General features: G+C 48.0%; 7 protein-coding genes across 7 annotated transcripts; 3 read left to right on the top strand and 4 right to left on the bottom strand.

Moving 5' to 3' along the window:
- Positions 1 to 118: 118 nt before the first annotated feature.
- On the bottom strand, positions 119 to 2,656 carry LACBIDRAFT_333178 (uncharacterized protein; the record flags this gene model as incomplete). The annotated part of the gene is made up of 6 exons (XM_001887768.1): positions 119 to 438; positions 490 to 1,066; positions 1,272 to 1,322; positions 1,446 to 1,861; positions 1,911 to 2,608; positions 2,646 to 2,656. 6 exons carry the CDS (start codon positions 2,654 to 2,656, stop codon positions 119 to 121), a joined length of 2,073 nt encoding a protein of 690 aa, XP_001887803.1.
- Positions 2,657 to 2,980: 324 nt separating this feature from the next.
- LACBIDRAFT_333177 (uncharacterized protein) lies at positions 2,981 to 5,542 on the bottom strand (the record flags this gene model as incomplete). Its single annotated transcript, XM_001887767.1, has 5 exons — positions 2,981 to 3,526; positions 3,764 to 3,909; positions 4,054 to 4,207; positions 4,248 to 5,183; positions 5,231 to 5,542. 5 exons carry the CDS (start codon positions 5,540 to 5,542, stop codon positions 2,981 to 2,983), a joined length of 2,094 nt encoding a protein of 697 aa, XP_001887802.1.
- A 668-nt stretch (positions 5,543 to 6,210) lies between these two features.
- LACBIDRAFT_333176 (uncharacterized protein) lies at positions 6,211 to 6,940 on the top strand (the record flags this gene model as incomplete). The annotated part of the gene is made up of 3 exons (XM_001887835.1): positions 6,211 to 6,354; positions 6,461 to 6,697; positions 6,881 to 6,940. The coding sequence occupies 3 exons, from the start codon at positions 6,211 to 6,213 to the stop codon at positions 6,938 to 6,940; spliced, it is 441 nt and encodes a 146-aa protein (XP_001887870.1).
- A 799-nt stretch (positions 6,941 to 7,739) lies between these two features.
- LACBIDRAFT_394925 (mycorrhiza-upregulated terpene synthase metal binding domain protein) lies at positions 7,740 to 8,985 on the top strand (the record flags this gene model as incomplete). The annotated part of the gene is made up of 3 exons (XM_001887834.1): positions 7,740 to 8,122; positions 8,183 to 8,471; positions 8,531 to 8,985. 3 exons carry the CDS (start codon positions 7,740 to 7,742, stop codon positions 8,864 to 8,866), a joined length of 1,008 nt encoding a protein of 335 aa, XP_001887869.1. The 3' UTR covers positions 8,867 to 8,985.
- A 512-nt stretch (positions 8,986 to 9,497) lies between these two features.
- Positions 9,498 to 10,200, top strand: LACBIDRAFT_310815 (uncharacterized protein; the record flags this gene model as incomplete). The annotated part of the gene is made up of 3 exons (XM_001887833.1): positions 9,498 to 9,630; positions 9,692 to 10,114; positions 10,172 to 10,200. 3 exons carry the CDS (start codon positions 9,498 to 9,500, stop codon positions 10,198 to 10,200), a joined length of 585 nt encoding a protein of 194 aa, XP_001887868.1.
- A 98-nt stretch (positions 10,201 to 10,298) lies between these two features.
- On the bottom strand, positions 10,299 to 11,096 carry LACBIDRAFT_310814 (uncharacterized protein). Its single transcript, XM_001887766.1, has 3 exons — positions 10,841 to 11,096; positions 10,731 to 10,782; positions 10,299 to 10,672 (listed from the first exon to the last, which is right to left on the bottom strand). Exons 1-3 carry the CDS (start codon positions 11,068 to 11,070, stop codon positions 10,448 to 10,450), a joined length of 507 nt encoding a protein of 168 aa, XP_001887801.1. The 5' UTR covers positions 11,071 to 11,096; the 3' UTR covers positions 10,299 to 10,447.
- A 3,000-nt stretch (positions 11,097 to 14,096) lies between these two features.
- On the bottom strand, positions 14,097 to 16,335 carry LACBIDRAFT_333174 (uncharacterized protein; the record flags this gene model as incomplete). Its single annotated transcript, XM_001887765.1, has 5 exons — positions 14,097 to 14,118; positions 14,426 to 15,033; positions 15,124 to 15,469; positions 15,517 to 16,033; positions 16,233 to 16,335. The coding sequence occupies 5 exons, from the start codon at positions 16,333 to 16,335 to the stop codon at positions 14,097 to 14,099; spliced, it is 1,596 nt and encodes a 531-aa protein (XP_001887800.1).
- Between the last annotated feature and the right edge of the window lie 799 nt (positions 16,336 to 17,134).

Raw genomic sequence — 17,134 nt, 5'->3', positions numbered from 1 at the left:
CCCCTTTATTTTATTTGATGACACTTGTAACTCTATAAATTCATTGACACGCTAGATACCCTGTTTTCATTTTTATATATAAGCCTTCCGTTTGGATTGATAACCTCTCAGGACGATACTACATTGCAAGCAGGTGTTCAACAATATGGACAAGTATCCAGACGATAATTTTGAGGGATACACGGTGAAGGGAATGAAAGGCGGACCGCGATAGGACATCATCAAGTCTCCCCCACATCGCATCGGTTCGGCAAGAGCTGTAGCACTGGACATAGACATGAATCAACAGTTTCTCAAGTACGTTGTCTCCCGATATGTCAGGTAGCACATCTGGAAGACCAAGCAGTGGATCCTGTAATTCGTCCCCAATTGCGAGGAGAGGTACTAAGGTTTTCAATGAGCGACACGCCGCCAAAGACAAGGGGACCTTTCTGTCGACTGAAATAAACATTCAGTTGAGAATGACTTCGATGATTGAGTAGAATTTACCTTCGCATTGAAGATATTTTAAGTTTGGAGAGACTTTCATCTCCTCTTTGCATGCGGCAACCTCGTCGGCATGGCACAGGCCGATGCTAGTGAGTGAATGTAGACTTGAAAAGTCTATGGCGAGGGAATTCGTTGATGTTCTATCGCGTACGAGGGCTCGAATGCTAGAAAGTGGGGTGAGGCCAAAGCCGAAGGACTTTATGCGGGTTATGATATTAGAGGGAGTATTTTTTCGCTCGTGGAACTTGCTTCTACGGAATTTGGCTTGGCGTAGTGATAGCGTTGAGAACCTAGCGGCACTTAAACAAGTGGCTGGTAAGTTCTTGAATTTTAAAATGGTGAGCTCTCCCAAGGTAGGGAGGCGGATGACATGCTGTAAGGCAGCCTGCAACTCCGTTGGTAGTTCATCCCAATCCGCAGCAACGAAATTGAACAGTTTGGAAGACAAAATCAAGGATTTAACGTTGACAGTGGAGGCCAGACGCAGGCGCCGAGGAAAGTCGCTATCCGTGAAAGAAGACCGCTCCACATCGAAGTGCAATGTGCCCGCCTCCAAATCTGTAGTCACTCCTCTCCTCTGAATGTGTTATGAGGGAAAAGCAAAGGAGTGGGTTTTGTGGACCTTCTCGCTTTGAGAATCGATGAAGAGCAGATGTTTTTTCGGAAATGGGAAAAAGGTAGCTCATCTTATATGTTGGTGAAGGATGGGAATTGGATGGGAAGGTTTCAGGTGGTTACGGTGATGGCAATGACATAATCAAGCTCGTTTGAGTTCGACTCACGTTCGACTCGTGTGGAAAGATCGCGACAAGCATGATACCTTCAGATCTATGCTTCGAAAATTCGACATTGTAATGAATATTGCGAGCATGTATTGCATTTCACAAAATATCCGACTGCAGGTATCTTTGAATTTCTGGGTCGGTCTCGCTCTGAAGATGTGTAACTGCTCTCACAGAGAATTCAAACCTCACATGACTTGAAAGCCAAGTGAACTGTGAAGCTCTGATTTTCTCTAGCTCCTCTTTCAATGCCTCCCGACGGCGTTTTTCCTCAAGTTCCTCAGCGGAGAGACCTAAATCATCGTCAACCCAAACAATGATTTTGAGGGATACACGGCGAAGGGAATGAAAGGCGGACTGCGATAGGATATCATCAAGTCTCCCCCACATCGCATCGGTTCGGCAAGAGTGATGGTCCGGGACGTGAACGTTAATTAACAGTTCTTCAAGTACGTTGTCTCCCGACATCTCGGATAGCACATCTGGAAGACCAAGCAATGGATCCTGTAATTCGTCCCTAATTCCGAAGAGAAGTACCAAGGTTTTCAATGAGCGACACGCCGCCAAAGACGAGGGGACCTCTATTTTGACTGGAATAAACATTCAGTTGAGAATGACTTCGATGACATTAGAGTTTACCTTCGCAATGAAGAATTGATAAGTTTGGTGAGACCTTCATCACCTCTTCGAATGCGGCAACCTCATCCGCATTGTGCACAGTGAGTGAATGTAGACTTGATAAGTCTATGGAGAGGGAATCCGTGGGTATTCTGTCGCGTACGAGGGCCCGAATGCTGGAGAGTGGGGTGAGGCCAAAGTTGAAGGACTTTAAGCGGGTTACAATATTAGATGGAGTATTTTTGCGGTCGCGGAACTTGCTTCGACGAAATTTGGCGTGGTGTATGGATAGTGTTGAGAAGCTAGCGGCACTAAGTAAAGAGACTGGTAAGTTCTTGACATTCAAAATGGTGAGCTCTTCCAAGGTAGGGAGGCGAACGACATACTGTAAGGCGGCCTGCAAATCCGCTGGTAATTCATCCCAATCCGCAGCGACGAAATTGAACAGATTGGAACCCAATATCAAGGATTTAACGTTAACATCGGAGGTCAGACGCAGGCGCCGAGGAAGGTCGTTATCCGTGAAAGAAGACCGCTCCACATCGAAGTGGAATGTGCCCGCCTCCAAATCTGTATCCTCTCCTCTGAATGTGTTATGAGGGAAGGGCAAAGGAGTGGGTTTCGTGGACCTTCTCGCTTTCAGAATCGATGAAGAGCAGATGGTTCTTCGGAAATGGGAAATAGGTCGACCCAAACTCATCGATGAAGGGAAGGTTTCACTGGGTGGTTGTGTCAGGTGGTAGGAGGGAAACGCACACAAGTTTCATTTTGCGGAATGACATAATCAAACCCGTCTTTTTTGATGTACCGACTTTGCATTCTGCATTGACGGCGCATTACAGCTCTTTTCATATAGGTTGGCATTCAAGTACATACTCACACGTTTTGAATGATTAAATTTGGTCAATTTGGTCCCGCTTTCTGCGTCCACGCGGAGCCCCCATTCACGACTGTGGATTTTTTGACGGTAGATAGAGCTAGCTGTAGACCAAAGCGTGTAAAACGGGTCAATAATGATGAACATTAAAATCCAGTCTATCATACATGCCCCAGGTCTTCACTATCGTACACCCCGTTCCCTTCTTTTTGCTTTAATCATCCCCTTCCGAGTCCTCCCTACCCACAGCCCTCTCAACCCACGCATCCCCTTCAAACCTCCTCATCCAAGCACTCCCCCTCTTAAACTGCACATATCGCAACTTTCGACAATACCGATTCCAACCCAACAGATAGCCCTCAAAATCCGTATCATCGAACAGCGTCAGAGTTGGGGTTGCGCTCGTCTTCGCTGCCGCTGCGGTGTCATTCGAAGAAGGTCCCGAGGAGGAGACGTGGTTGTTGGGCCACGCTGGGATGTGAGTGATGTTGGCGTGATGGATGTTGTTCCACGTCACGCCCATACCTACTGCACCTGCGTTGACGTTCGTGTGAGCGGCAGTGGGATGAGCAGCGACAGGCCCGTTGCCGTCGTCGTCGTCCGAGTCGTAGTCTTGATGATGATGCGTATTGTACTGTATATACCTGTTGACCCGTCCTTCCCGTGTGAGCGCGACGCATGAGCTTTCTTGTACGATTTTCAAGACACGCAGGTTTTTGAGATCGGGGAGGATGTTTGCGCCGAGAGTTATTGCGAAGTTCTGTGTGTGAGAGGTGTGTGATTAGCGTTTGGCATAGAGGAGGTGAAGACAGAAAGCAAGAAAACAAAGACGTCGTCTCACCACTCCATCGCCCATCCGCAGGACAAGAATCGACTCGGCCCCCCCTCCCAAAGGAAGAAAAATCACCCATGGACAAATGGGAGAGAGTAGCCTGTCCCCTCAATAAGTGGAATCATCTTTTCCGACGTGGGCTACCCTCAAAAGCCGGAAAATCACCACCGCAGCGGAAATCGGAAACACGAGTCTGAAACCCCAAACACCAAACCACAGAATGATTTCTGGGATACGGTCGTCCCGTTCCTTCACAGGGGGAGTATCCTTTCGACACAGATTCAGAGAAACTTCTTTCCACCTCGAGAGACCTGATGTTTCCGAATAGACAGTATTGTCTTTCCACCTGGGACATCGTCTTCAAGCATGAGCGACGTAATCTTCCACGCGGGACATCATCTTTCCGCAGGAGAGGCTCCCCCCCACGTGTTTCCACTGCGAAAAAGGATCCCAACCTGCATCGTCTCCACACTGAAGAAGAGAGACGTTCTTCGACATTGAGGAGACACCCTTTCGAACTGGGTGAAGACTCCCGCGAGAGGGAACAGGGAAGACAGGCCCACCCTCTGAACACGCCGCGACGAGAACGCGGGGAAAAGAACCAACGCGCTGGGGACGAGAAAAGAGAAAACCGAAAAAAGAGACTCACCTCGTCAACACCCCCAACCCCAAACTCAACCCTAACCTCCTCTACACACTCCCTAAACAAACCGCGGATAGCATAAAGCACCTCGACATCCCACACATGCATCTTGACGCTCAACACGTTTATGTGGCTGCTGCTGAGTCTTTCCAAGCCTGATATGAGTGATTTGGTGTTTAGTGAGTCTGTTAGCGTAAGATGCGAGATTTGATTTGTGTGTGGGGAGGAAGAGGAGAGGAGTCGTAGAACGGCTACGGGTCCTTGATACTTCCATACATTCCTTATCCCCACCGTGGTAGTGGTAGTGGTAGTAGTATCCGCACGATCCCTGATCTCGGTATCGTGCACCCTCAAGGAGACTTTTAGCTCTGGGTTGGTACATAGCGCCAAAAATGCGGAAATGGCGAGTTCGCCGTCGTGTGTTAGTTTAATAACCGTTAGTGAGATCGATTGGATGCTTGGTAACCCCGTTGTTTTGAAGAGCGCGAATGGATTGGCAGAGGGAGGGGGAGAGGGAGAGGTGAGGTCGCGTAGGCAGAGGAGGAAGGATACGCCGCATGTTAATGTGAGCGAGGTGAGTGAGGAGGAACTGATGATGTTGAATGGATGTAACGGCGCCAAGGGGCCCGTGGATAAGTCCCTGAACGTCCCGAGTGCGAGTTCTTTGATGGATAGATTCGAAAAATCGAAATCGTCGATGTATTCGTAGGGATCGGAGGAATCCGCGTTGTCGGGGGGAAGCATGGGAAGGGAGGAGTCGGACCATATGCCTGTGTGCGAGTAGGTGCAGTGTGTTATGGATAGGGTATGTAGGGAGAGGGATGCGAGGATTGGGTAGAGGACGGGTGTAATCAAAGTGTTTTTTAGAATGAGGGAGTGGAGGCGAATGAAGGAGAGGACTTGGTGGTGAATCGTGTTGTATAGCGATGCGTTGATAAGCGGCTACGCAATATCAGTACATGAAAACATTTGAGAAACAAGAAACATACACGAGAAGGAGTGGCAACCCACGTCGACCCACTCTTCGTCGTCTTATCCTCAAACGGCAGCTTGATCGTTAGACTCCGCGGGATACCACACCACTGCTTCCAATCGCCCCTCCAATCCTCCACGTTCCTCAATGCGGCTTGGACGTTGGTCCATCTAATGTCACGTAGCAGACAACGGTGGGTGAGATGGTGGAAGGCGCTGCATGTTTGTGCTAGGGAGGAGAGGGAGGATGGGGTTAGGTGTTCGAAGATGCAGAGCCAGACGTCTGCGGGGATCGTGCTTATGTCGAGTGTCTTTGTGTCTTGCAACATGTTGGTATGTGACAACAAGTGTAAATGCGCGGCGATGACTTGGCGGATCTTATCTGATCTTACGAGATTACGTGCCCGTGTGAAAATTTATTCTGGGGACGCCGACCACTCAATGTGCCCGGTACTACTTGGGTACTACCGGTGTGGAAGAACGAATGTTCAACACAAGGAGACGGAAATCGATCGCCTACCTCGAAATTAGGTCGAACAAAGGGAAAGACGAATTTAGACCATGAAGTAAGGGACAAGAGGGACTTAGCGCGGATAGAATGTGTGAGCTAGCGCTCTACTTGTGTCGTTGGTAAACTTTGTGTTTGAGTATATGCGCCTTTTCAGGGCCTTGCGTGCATGAAAATCTTCCCAAACGAAAGCAGAAGTCGACAATTCAGGAGGAGGAAGAGTGTTGAAGGTAAAATGACTTAAAATCTCAAGAGTCTTGGTGAGAGCGAAGTCTGGAGGGGGAGGGAAAGAATGCTCCATTCGCGAGGTGGGAGGACACCTTATATACTGTATAAAAATGTAAGAATCACAAGCCAACGCACGTACTCTCATGCAGCCTGACCAAAACTTTGGGGAAAAGCATAAAAATATAAAAAGAAGAAGTTGAATTCCTCACGGAAAGGTATAAAAATAAAGATGACATCACTCACGCGATCCCCTTGCAAAGAATGGCTCAGGGAATGCACAACGTCGGGAGAGGTCTATTTGCGTGCGCTACGCCCACCCTCAGTGCAGACATCCCAAACGTTGATGCAAGATGCTCGACCCTACCGTCCAACTACCGTCTAGCCGTCCGAAAGAACTCCGAGCTGGTGAGTTTTGCCGTAGGTAATGAAACAAAGAAAAAGCAATAAAAATGAAAATAGAATAGAATAAAAGCGTACTCAACAAGTCCTTGTCCAATGCCTTCAAAAATAGAGCGGCGGCGAAGCGGCAGAGTATGATGTCATCAGGCCCTGTTTTGGGGCTTTGCTGCGACCATTTGTCGCATCTTATCTGATCTTACGAGATGTGTGCCTGAGCGTGACAAAATTCGACGCCAACCACGACGACGACGAGCGTACTTTTTTGCGTGGTGCACGACGAAGGGGCAGGAAACCAACAACTTGGGAATGCCACGAGTTCCCAACTATCTCAGAGTTGGTTCAGAAAGAAGTGTGCCATCACTTCTTTCATCGGTGCTTCATGAACGGCTCAACAGAGAAAAGAACGCCCATTTTCCCAGTTCGTCTTCCCGCTTTCCCATCTTCATGCACTGTTGACTCCGTATCGATGTTTGTTTCTTGTGGCTCAGAATCTTGCAGAAATATATCGCGCATAGCACGACGTGGTACATAGGGCCACAGAAACTCCGTGATTGATGGCGACATATCTAGTCACGTTTACGTCTCAACTTGATCATCTGGACATTGGACGACCTCCACGTGCAAGCGTCAAACTGGGAGTCCTTATTTTAGTACAACGGCCCCCGGGCATGAGGTACGCACGTTCTTATTAGTTATGACGGGAAACGGGAGATAACGCGAAAGAGTTTCAGCGTTAGGTGATTGTACTCACCGGATGGCGGTGTACGTATTAAACGGGATGGCGGTGAACGTGTAAACTTTAGCGAGCATCAAAATTTTCTGCAGATCCCGCGTTCATCACGGAACCGGAACCGGACCCTCCAACGTGAATTTTTGGCGTCAGTCTCTGGTCCTTTTCTAAAATTTGGAATGCACTGTTCGAGACTTGGATGCAATAGCCGAAATTTCATTTCAATCAGGTTGACATAATACTACTTTCAAGAAGTTTACCAGGAGGACGTTTGCAAATCGGAATTCAGGGCCCGCGCTTCTACACAAACGCGATGTTTCGCGCGTCAATTGACGATGCACCGCCGATGCTCCAGACCGTTTGAATGACGGAAGGCTTATGTTAGCCTTTGCAAGCGTCAACCTTGGGAATGTTGTGTCTTTATTACCGGTCTCTGCCATTGCCGACAACAGCTTGTGCGCTTCATGAAAACAGCTTCGTGATTGAAGCGCTCGGGGTTGTAGAAGAAGTTGAAGCGCTGCAACCTTTGGTAGGATAGGGCCAGTATCGGACTCGTCGGACTCTGCAAACCACCGAATGTTCCAAAGCATCCAAAACTCAACCTTTTCGTATATAACCAGGCTCACCGTCGCAGGACCACCAACACACAACCCATTCCGCAATGGCACCCACAACACAACAACAACTCCACATCCCCGATCTCCTATCCATCCTTAACATCCAAAGCGACACCAACCCATACGAGGATGTCGTCCGACCAGAAACAGAAAAATGGGTGTCCAGCTACGGAATTTTCACCGGCACCAGCTGGGACAAGTTCCTTGCATCAGACGTTCCACGTTTCTCATCGCGCACATTCTCCTACGCCGATCGCGACAAGTTGAGGGATTGTACCGATTTTTGTCTTTTGATGTTTGCATTGGACGATATAACGGACGACGAAGACCAGAAGGAGGGGACGCTTACTGGCCAGGCGTGTATTCGCACTATGCAGAGTGATGGACCGCTGCTCTCTTCTTCGCCTGGTGAAAGGATGATTAAAGAGTACGTTGCCTTCTTAAACTCTCCTCCAAAAAATTAATTAAAATCTGATGTCGACTCCAGCTACCGAGCTCGATTCTTTAAATCGACGGGACCAGTCCTTCAAAGGAGGCTTTTGAAGGACTGGGAGGCGACTTTCAACGCCTTCCCCAAGGAGCTAGAAGTTCGTGAATCGAAAGAAGTGTTGTCGATTGAAGAGTATACCTTGATCCGTCGGGACAATTGTGCGCTGCGCATGGGATTCACACACATCGAGTACGCCCTCGGGATCGAGCTTCCCGACGAGGTATACCAAAATCCAGTCTTCAACGAGATGTATTTGGCAGCGTTGGACATGGCCTGGTTGTTGAACGTAAGTAACTCTTCCTTTTTCTTCTGAAGTAAAATAGTAAGTAATGTCTGTTTTGTTAGGACGTGTACTCCTACGGCAAGGAACACGCAAAAGGACAAGCAACGTGGAATTATCTCACCTGCGTTATGCACGAAAAGTCCATCGATCTTCAAACTGCAGCAGATTACAGCGGCATTAAATTTCGCGAACTTTACGATCGCTTCATAGACGGGAAGTCACGCTTGCCATCATGGGGAAAGCCATTAGATTCCGACGTTGCGGTATTTTTAGAGGGATTAGGTATTTGGCTGGCTGGAACTTTACGATGGTGCTTTGAGATGCCGAGATATTTCGGCCCTCGTTATGAGGATGTTAGATTTACGTACCTTGTTGACCTTGGGGTTTTTGAAGGCTGACGACACCTTTATTACGAACGTAGAACGCATTCCTGGTAGCATATGATTCTGAATAGTACTTTAGGTGTATCCGCTTTTGCGTAGAATTTTGAGTCACATGTCGGATCTTATCTGATCTTACGTCCATTTCAATTTTTGCGTGAGGAATGTCGAAGCGGCAGGAAACCGGAGAATTTAAGAATGTATCGAGGCGGAAAGGGAGGGAAAGGCAAGCCTGCCATGTTCGCGTTGGCTGAGTTTGTCGATCACGTGATGTGTAAATCAAGTTCGATGTTCGTGCTGTCTCTACCACCTTGTAATCGCCTGGTAACCTGGGGTACAAACCCACAGGACAGACCCTTCAAAGATAATAACAAGCAATGAGCGCCATGCGCCCGCAAATGCTATCTTCACCTCTTGTTGTCTTGCCGTTTCCGTGACGAATCTATCTCTTGTTTTCAATACAGACGCCAAACGGTTCTTGTAAGCTATTGTACTCCTCTAGCAACGGAAACGGCGTTTTCAACCAGGATCGACATGGCACAGAAAGGTCGCGGGTTCTCCAAGCTACCTCGCACGACAATGCGTGCGAATCCTCCCCCCCGGCGTAGTATTTAATCTCCAAGGACGATATTTACCTTCCCCATCAAACATGAGCACCAAGACCGCCACCAAGACCACCACCACCACCACCGTCGTCCTAACCGACGACGTAAAGGAATTGAGGAAACAGAGGTACGAAGCTGCAAAAGCCGTTTCTGCCCCGACTTCTGCAGTTACACAAGGTTTATATCCCCTTCATACCCCAATCCGTCACGCCCGTTTAATAATGTGATGTCTTCATAGCTTCCTCTGCACCACCCCCAGCCAGCACTTCAGCAGCCCGCGTTATAAGATCTGACATGCTATCAAACGCGTCTGGAATCACACTCACCGGGGGAACCTTCAACAACGTCGGCGGAACCATATATCGCGAGATGCCAAAAAACGTCGCAGCGCCTATGCCCAACGCACCGCATGACGGGCAGGGGGAGGAAAACGACCATATTATAGCGACCGCGTTCAACAATCTTAGCAAGTTGACGGTCACTGAAGGAGCAGATGTGGTGGTGGACAACTTTGGAGAAGAGTTGTTGCCTGGACAGAAGCCTACTAGCAAGAAAGGGGGAAGCATACATTCAACTATGTTTGAGGGACTTAAGGATTCTGTCATCGGAGGGGGAACCTTTACGTGTGGGGGAAGAGTACAGTATCTCACTCCGTCTAGTGGTGAGTCGTTCTTCGGGTTTACATCTTTCGTATCACGTTTAATTATGTTTGGTGTAGGAGTAAAAACTCCAGGCGAGGGAATCTGACGGTATAAGAATGCGAGAGGTGTCCTTAGATTAGCCCCAATTATAATCCCCAGTTCCATTGAATGTAAATTGTAATTGGAGCATGGCATGTGGTTATGCAAGGCGGTAGGGCCATACTTTAGAAAATGTTATGCACATACATCGATATCTTTTTCAGAAATAACTTTGAAATGATGGATGCAGGCTCAGCTGGAGGACAGGAGGCTGGAGATCAGCGGAAGCCAATGTACAGTGCACAGCATGACTATTATGACATGATGGGTCCATTTTCTTTGACATACAACATATACCGGCCCCCTTCAACCCACGAAGGCGTCTGGGGTTTCCCATCATTTGGTTTTGAGAATAACGGCTCAGTTGAATGAGACAATGTTGTTTTGGCATCGTCAGGGGTTGGGCTTGATGATGAACAAGGGGTAGCATGAGCGGGACACGGAATGGCTCTGGAGGGTAGCGCCGGTTCTCCCGTTGTCTAAATGGAAACCTTGTAAAAAAAAGGAAATGGGGGAGTAAATTAGAGCGGATTGCACCTTATAGTACCAACAAGTTTTTGACTCATCAAATGCATTTGGTGCCGCGTATCTAACAAAGTTGGCACCATCAGCCACTTGGAACTGGAGTGAGAGATACTGGCACGTACATGCATTCAAATACCGAATATACCCCATTGTACCCCACGCCATCCATCTTCAAAATTAGACCGTGTCCTTCATTGTCCTGCAGTGGGCAAGAAAAAGCGCATGTAAGCGCTTTTGACCCATCCTCAGTTGATGGAGTTGTGGGGTTGGTGTCGATCTGGGGTTGCGGGAGAGCAAGAGCGGAGAGGAGGAAGAGGAATGAGAAGAGGAGGTAGTTGAACGCCGCATACATGATGGTCAGGACAGGGGCCAAATATGGGCGACCGTTTTTCGACCAGACGTTTTGCTTATCACAACATCAGTTTTGATTGGTGTTGTCATGATTGGTGACCGGCCGGTGACCAATTTGTGCCTGCATCGGAAACGTGTCGTCATATGCATGGTGCAGGTGCTGGAATTTGGACAGGTCTGCATGATGGATATTTCGCTGGGCAAGTACCCTTGTGTAACACTTGAAAAATGAGTTGATCTGGTAAATGGATTAACGCTTACAAAAGAGACTGGTGGACAACAGCGCCAAAACGTGAGGTCAGCTGACAAAGGCGTGGTAGGGCGTGGTAGTACTGGTACGTATCAGTGTCACAACCCTATCACCACCGCCTCACTGTATTGGACTAGCACTCGAATTGTGATGGTATAGAATGAGACGCGCAACTCACGAGGCTCGAAATCACAGCAACGGACATGTTTTGTGAGCAAGCAGTATATTGAACTATATCCCCAATCACGAAAGTACATACTATGCCCTACCAGTACCTCGGCACCCCCTCTCAGTCGGCACATTTTTTAGTTCGAACCCTTCCGCCAAACCTCTTGCCACAAAATTTTAGAGAGGGCCTCCTGGGCCTAATCCAACCTAATTCCGCTTTTCTCCGTCCAGAAAAACGATGAATTGACGAAGTTCTGTTATTTCGGCAGTCACAATCTGTCACGTTTTTCCGCCAAAAAATGTGACGTTTTGTGACTGCTGACTGTGCGGGGGTGCCGAGGTCCTGGTAGGGCATAGTAGTGCCCAGAAAGTCAATGCTCACAAAGGGAGAATATTTCTTCCTCGAGCTCCTCAACCAAATCCAATGCAAAAGCTTTCCTCTCTTCTATAAGCTCAAGCCTCATTTCCTTCGCCTCTTCCAAGCCAATCCATCAGCAAAACCTGATTTTCCCACGTAGACAGGCATAGTGCTTCCGCTAATATCATAGTTTCCCATAGTTACACGCCAAGTTTGGCTAGATGCCCTAGCGCTCCACAGCGCTCCACAGCACTGTGTGGGTGTAAGCTTGTGCTATACAGCACTACAGAGACTTGTGCCGTTACTATAGGGTGCTATAGAGGGGCCTCCACTTTCTACCCAGCCCTTATAGGGAGTCAAACTACAAGTATACTAGATTTCAGTAGAAAACACATTCCCTATTGTATATGAATAATTTTTGACCAAAATACGCCTGGAATAAGAAGAAAGTACAACACTTTCCAGAGATTGATTGACCTACAAAGATTGCAACAAGAAAGAATATGAAGTATCTTTTGCAAAACATATTCGTCTTTTGTGATTTTTTTTGCGTTGGAAAGTGGTGTTCAAGCCGATTCCAACGCGTCTACTTACGTAGTATTTAGTTCAAAACTCAAATGGCTTTGGACCAATTACTGGTGAAGAATCTGCCTAAAAACGGTAAATGTTATCGGAGGTCGCCTTAAACGTCGAAATATTAGGGGCTCTCAGACCCGTTTTAAAGCTCTAATTTGTGCGTTTCTAACAAGTCCAAAATCGCATGAAACGGAGCAGAACTCATGATGATAATATATATTTCAGATGTCTAATACAGGCCAAATAGTTTATGCTACAGTTTGTGAGGTACTCCAAATTTTTCTACGCCGTAAATTGGATTGCATTCGCGTGAATGAAGCGATTAAAATAAGCCTACATAGAGGCCAAACGGTGTAATACTCGTGAAGTTATAGCTATGAGCTACCCTAGAAAGTGTAAGTGTGAATTGATGGAAGTCGGTACGGTTGCAGGAAGTCACGTGCCGTGCTCAACTCACATTTTCGAACTTAGACAACTTCAATTGTTACTACTACTACCAAAAAACAGGAAATTTCGGGAAATCATGGAAATAGCCAGGAAATTTCTGGTAACAACTGCAAATTTCTTGGAAGGCTCGGAAATTGTTCAATAATTTTCCAATATGAATTTTATATTTGCCTGATTACATGGTGCCATCTACAATTGTGAATGCCCACCTCGAATGCCATGCTTTCTGTGAAAGACAGTGACAGGCAACAAACAACTTGAAGTCGCGAGACAATTCGTTCAAGTCCGTTGAAACTCCGACATCATGTGATTATGTTGAACTTTGAATTTCCCAACACGGAAATTCATTGTTCTTCCTTCCCACCACAATGTTCAACTTGTCCTTGACAAACGGTGTCCTCCCTCGTCGAGTTACAGCGTCCTCCCTCCCTCGTTGACGAACCGCGTCCCTCGACGAACGGTGTCCTCCCTCGTCCATGAACGGCGTCCTCCCTCCCTTGAAGAACGGCATCCTCCCTCTCTTGAAGAACGGCTTCCTCCCCCCCTTGAAGAATGGCTCTCTGCCTCCCTTGAAGAACAGCTCGCTCCCGTGAAGAATGGCTTCCTCCCTTAAAGAAAAGATCCCTCCCTCATCGATGAACGGCTCCCTCGTCGACAAACGACTCCTCCCTCAACGAATGGCTCCCTCTCTCGGCAAACGGCTCCCTCTCTCGGCAAACGGCTCCCTCCCTTGACGAAAGGCTCCCTCTTGACAAACGGCCCCCCTCCCTCGACAAACGGCTCCCCCGATGAACAGTGTCCTCCCTTGACGAACTGCTCCCTCACTCGTCGACGAACGGCATCCTCCCTCCCTTCTTGATGGACGGCGTTTCTCCCTCGATGAATGGTGTCCTCCCTCCCTCGTTGACAAACGGCGTCCTCCCTCTCTCGTTGATAAATGGTGTTCCCCCTGCCTTGAAGAACGGTGTCGTCCCTCGCTTGTCGACGAACGGTGTCCTCCCTACCTCATTGATGAACGGCTCCCTCCCTTGAAGAATGGCGTCCTCCCTCCTTTGAAGAATGGCTCCGTCCCTCGACGAACAACCGTCCTCCCTTCCTTGTTGGCGAATGGCATCCTCTTAGTATCTTTAATACTTGATACTCTGATTCCATAAATTTGATATACTGCAGTCATTACTATGTAGAATATTAGGATATCTTGTATAATGTAGTAGTGCAGACAATAAACTTATTTTTTCGTAACACCAGTTCTGTGTAAAAATCATGCAATATGGTATTAAAATGAGCAGAATGTATGCCCCCCCTCTAGGAATCTGCAGACCCCAGGGGTTGCTACTGAGGGCTGCAGATCTGCTCCGTAATTCTAGGGAGCACTATGAAGTGGCTATGTGTTTCTATGAATGGCTGCAGATCTGCTCTGAGATTCTAGGGAGTGCTGTGTAGTGGCTGTGCGTTTCTATGTAGAGCTGCATAGAACGCGCAGGTGACTGTAAAGGTGATACCCCTTTCTATGGTGCTATGGCACTACACAGCCCTGCCACGTGCTGCCTAGCTCACCCAGGTTTTGCTGATGTCGGGAACTCATCCACTCCCTCAAACACAATATCCCCCACTTCCCTCGGAAGTAACGCCCCAAACCCAGACCCAATCTCCTCCCGCCACCAATCCTTCCTCTGACACGGCACATTCGCGGAACTGATGATCTTGATATTCGGATCCACCAAGAATAGCGCCAGAATCTTTCTGTGCCCTGGTTTTGTCCGATCCACGAGCTCAAACGGCTGAACCTGGTGCTGCAGGATATTGGGAAACGTCAACAGGCGGCCTTCGCGCGTATCGACACCCCCGACATTTTGAAACATTGATCCGCACTGGTGGCACCCGAATACCTCGAAGAGCCAGTCGTGTTGATGTTGGCGGGAGGCAATCCGGCCATATATTAAACCATTGGTGTGTTGCCGAAATGCGAGAGACGAGGGGGGGATGTTGGTTGAAGAGTAGTAATAGAGTGCTGTGGCGCAAATATGTTCGTTCTGAAAACGTTGAACACCGTAAAAAATCAACGATACGGGGACACGCATGAGTTGACCTTCAACATGCCATTTCCCGCCACTACACTCAGGCTTTTCCGGCGTTAGTTCGATATTCGCCAACTTCACAATTATCTACAAGCCGCTCTTGGCAAATTCCTTCCTCAAATCAAAAAGCGGGGGCTCCTCAAGTGGCCGAAAGTTCTTGGGCTCTGGCAACACGACCTTTCTCGTTGTTTGGATCCAGCGTTGCCTCCTATCCCAGTAGGATTGCGACCAGGGATCATCCTCGCCTTCGAGACGTTGTGGGCCTTCTGTTTCTGGGGCGTTTCCTGGGTCGGGATCATACACCACCTCGTAATAAGGAATGCGGAAGATAACATCACGTCCGTCTGGTGGGATGGGATCGTAGTCGTCGATGTTTTGAGGCTGGTGTTCGTCATACCAGAGGTAGGGGAGGGGGGCGAGGGCGATGTTCCAAAGGGGAATTGAGGCAGTGATGATTTCTTCGATAATGGGATAGAGGTGTTTATCCTTCCCTGGGTGTAGGTTGTTAATGTAGCTTGTGATTCTGTAGAAGTATTGTCAGAGGATGCAATTTTCTCAACAAGATCATACCTGGATCGCCCGTCGTCTCCGGAAATGTCCACTTCGCAAGGTAACCACTGGTAATCCAGGCTGTACCTATCACCCGAAAGCTCTTGCTCTTCCAATACATCGCCCTCGCCGCACCTTGCGATGCAGTTCTCCAACATCGCGAACCCCTTTCCATTCCCAAGAGCCCTCGTCCGCCCATAAACAACAGGAAATAAACGCGGGTGAACCAAGTTGAGGACTTTCTCGTCCGATCCAGGATGCCAGTCCTTCTCCCATGAAGGAACATCTTCAAGAGGCCTCACAGCAACTTGCAGCTTAGCTTTGATTGAGTGCGGAACGGCGGTGTCCGATTTGACCACGTCGCCATTGTACACCTTGATCGCGCCACCTGGCATCCCCCCAAAGCGCGTAGCCTTGTACTTCAATTCTTCCATACACCATTCAGCCATCCTCTCAGTGACATCCCTCCCCGGCGCAGCTAACGCCTCAGCCTTCCATCTCGACCTTATCGCGTCATCAAAGATCTGACAGTGACACACTGATACACAATTCATGGTTGCACGAAATTGAAATGACGCGAACCTTGGTGTTCCAATCTGGCTTGTCGGTAACGGCGTTCATGATGTGCAACATCGTGAATTCGCGAAGCGTTGTGAGTGGTAATTGGTTGTGTGACGGTTCGTCGCTCAAGTCATCTGAGTCATCATCGAGAAAGAAGTTTGGAAGGAGTTTCCTACGTTCTGGCTCGTAGGAGAGGGGCTGGTCGATTCCTGGGATATCGGTGTCGAAGCCATTGGCCTGTGTGAAGGTTGGTTTGGCTTTGCCAAAACTGTAGGGCATCGTCTTTTGAACAACTTTCGAACTAAGATATTGTTTTTCCAGTCGGGTATGGTGTAACGGTTAACAATGTTGGTGTTGCACAATCCTTGGTAAGTGTGATGACCAGTGACATGCCGTGACATAGCGTCACAGGGCCAATTTCTTGAGACATGGACTTTGTACCTTCCACAACACCAATCCAATATATTTTTTGCAGTGGGTTTGAGGGAATGATGTGATTGAATCCACTGAGAGAGTTTTCCATGTAGAAATTGTATTTATTGCTCCAAAAATGCGAAATCAGCTTGTTTTCCCTGCCAAATTTGGCACTCTGGAGAGATTGGACTATAACTTTCCAACCACAACACGTATGAACATGGTTTGTAGGAGGATATTACTTAGAATTTGAATTTCAATCGATCTACGGATCCAGAATTTTTATTTGTGGCCCCTATGTCGAGATCACCCCTAAGAATGAGCACTTTAACATAGTTATGGGGTAGTAATTAAAATTATGGACCCGTAGGATTGAAGCCACATACTAATCGGTTATTTAGTCTCTGCAAATCTAAGCCAAAATCCTATCCATTGTAACGCTGATAGCTCGAGTAGGCAACATTGGGCTAATAGGTGCTGTATAGCCACCAAAATCAGACACATTGTAGATTTTTATACAATTGAATAGAGACTATCTATACAATTCTGGCGCATTTTTTTCTTGTAAATCGGTGGAGATTTGACTGAGCTACATCATTTACAACTTTGAGCTTGTCGGAGAAGCATCACCAGTCTGCCAAATTGGGAAGGTGCCTGTTTGGCC

The sequence above is a fragment of the Laccaria bicolor genome, genomic scaffold (genome assembly GCF_000143565.1).
Source record: "Laccaria bicolor S238N-H82 LACBIscaffold_48 genomic scaffold, whole genome shotgun sequence".
Taxonomy (NCBI): domain Eukaryota; kingdom Fungi; phylum Basidiomycota; class Agaricomycetes; order Agaricales; family Hydnangiaceae; genus Laccaria; species Laccaria bicolor.
Note: the sequence above shows the minus strand (reverse complement) of the source record. Positions and strands in the feature narration are given on the sequence as shown.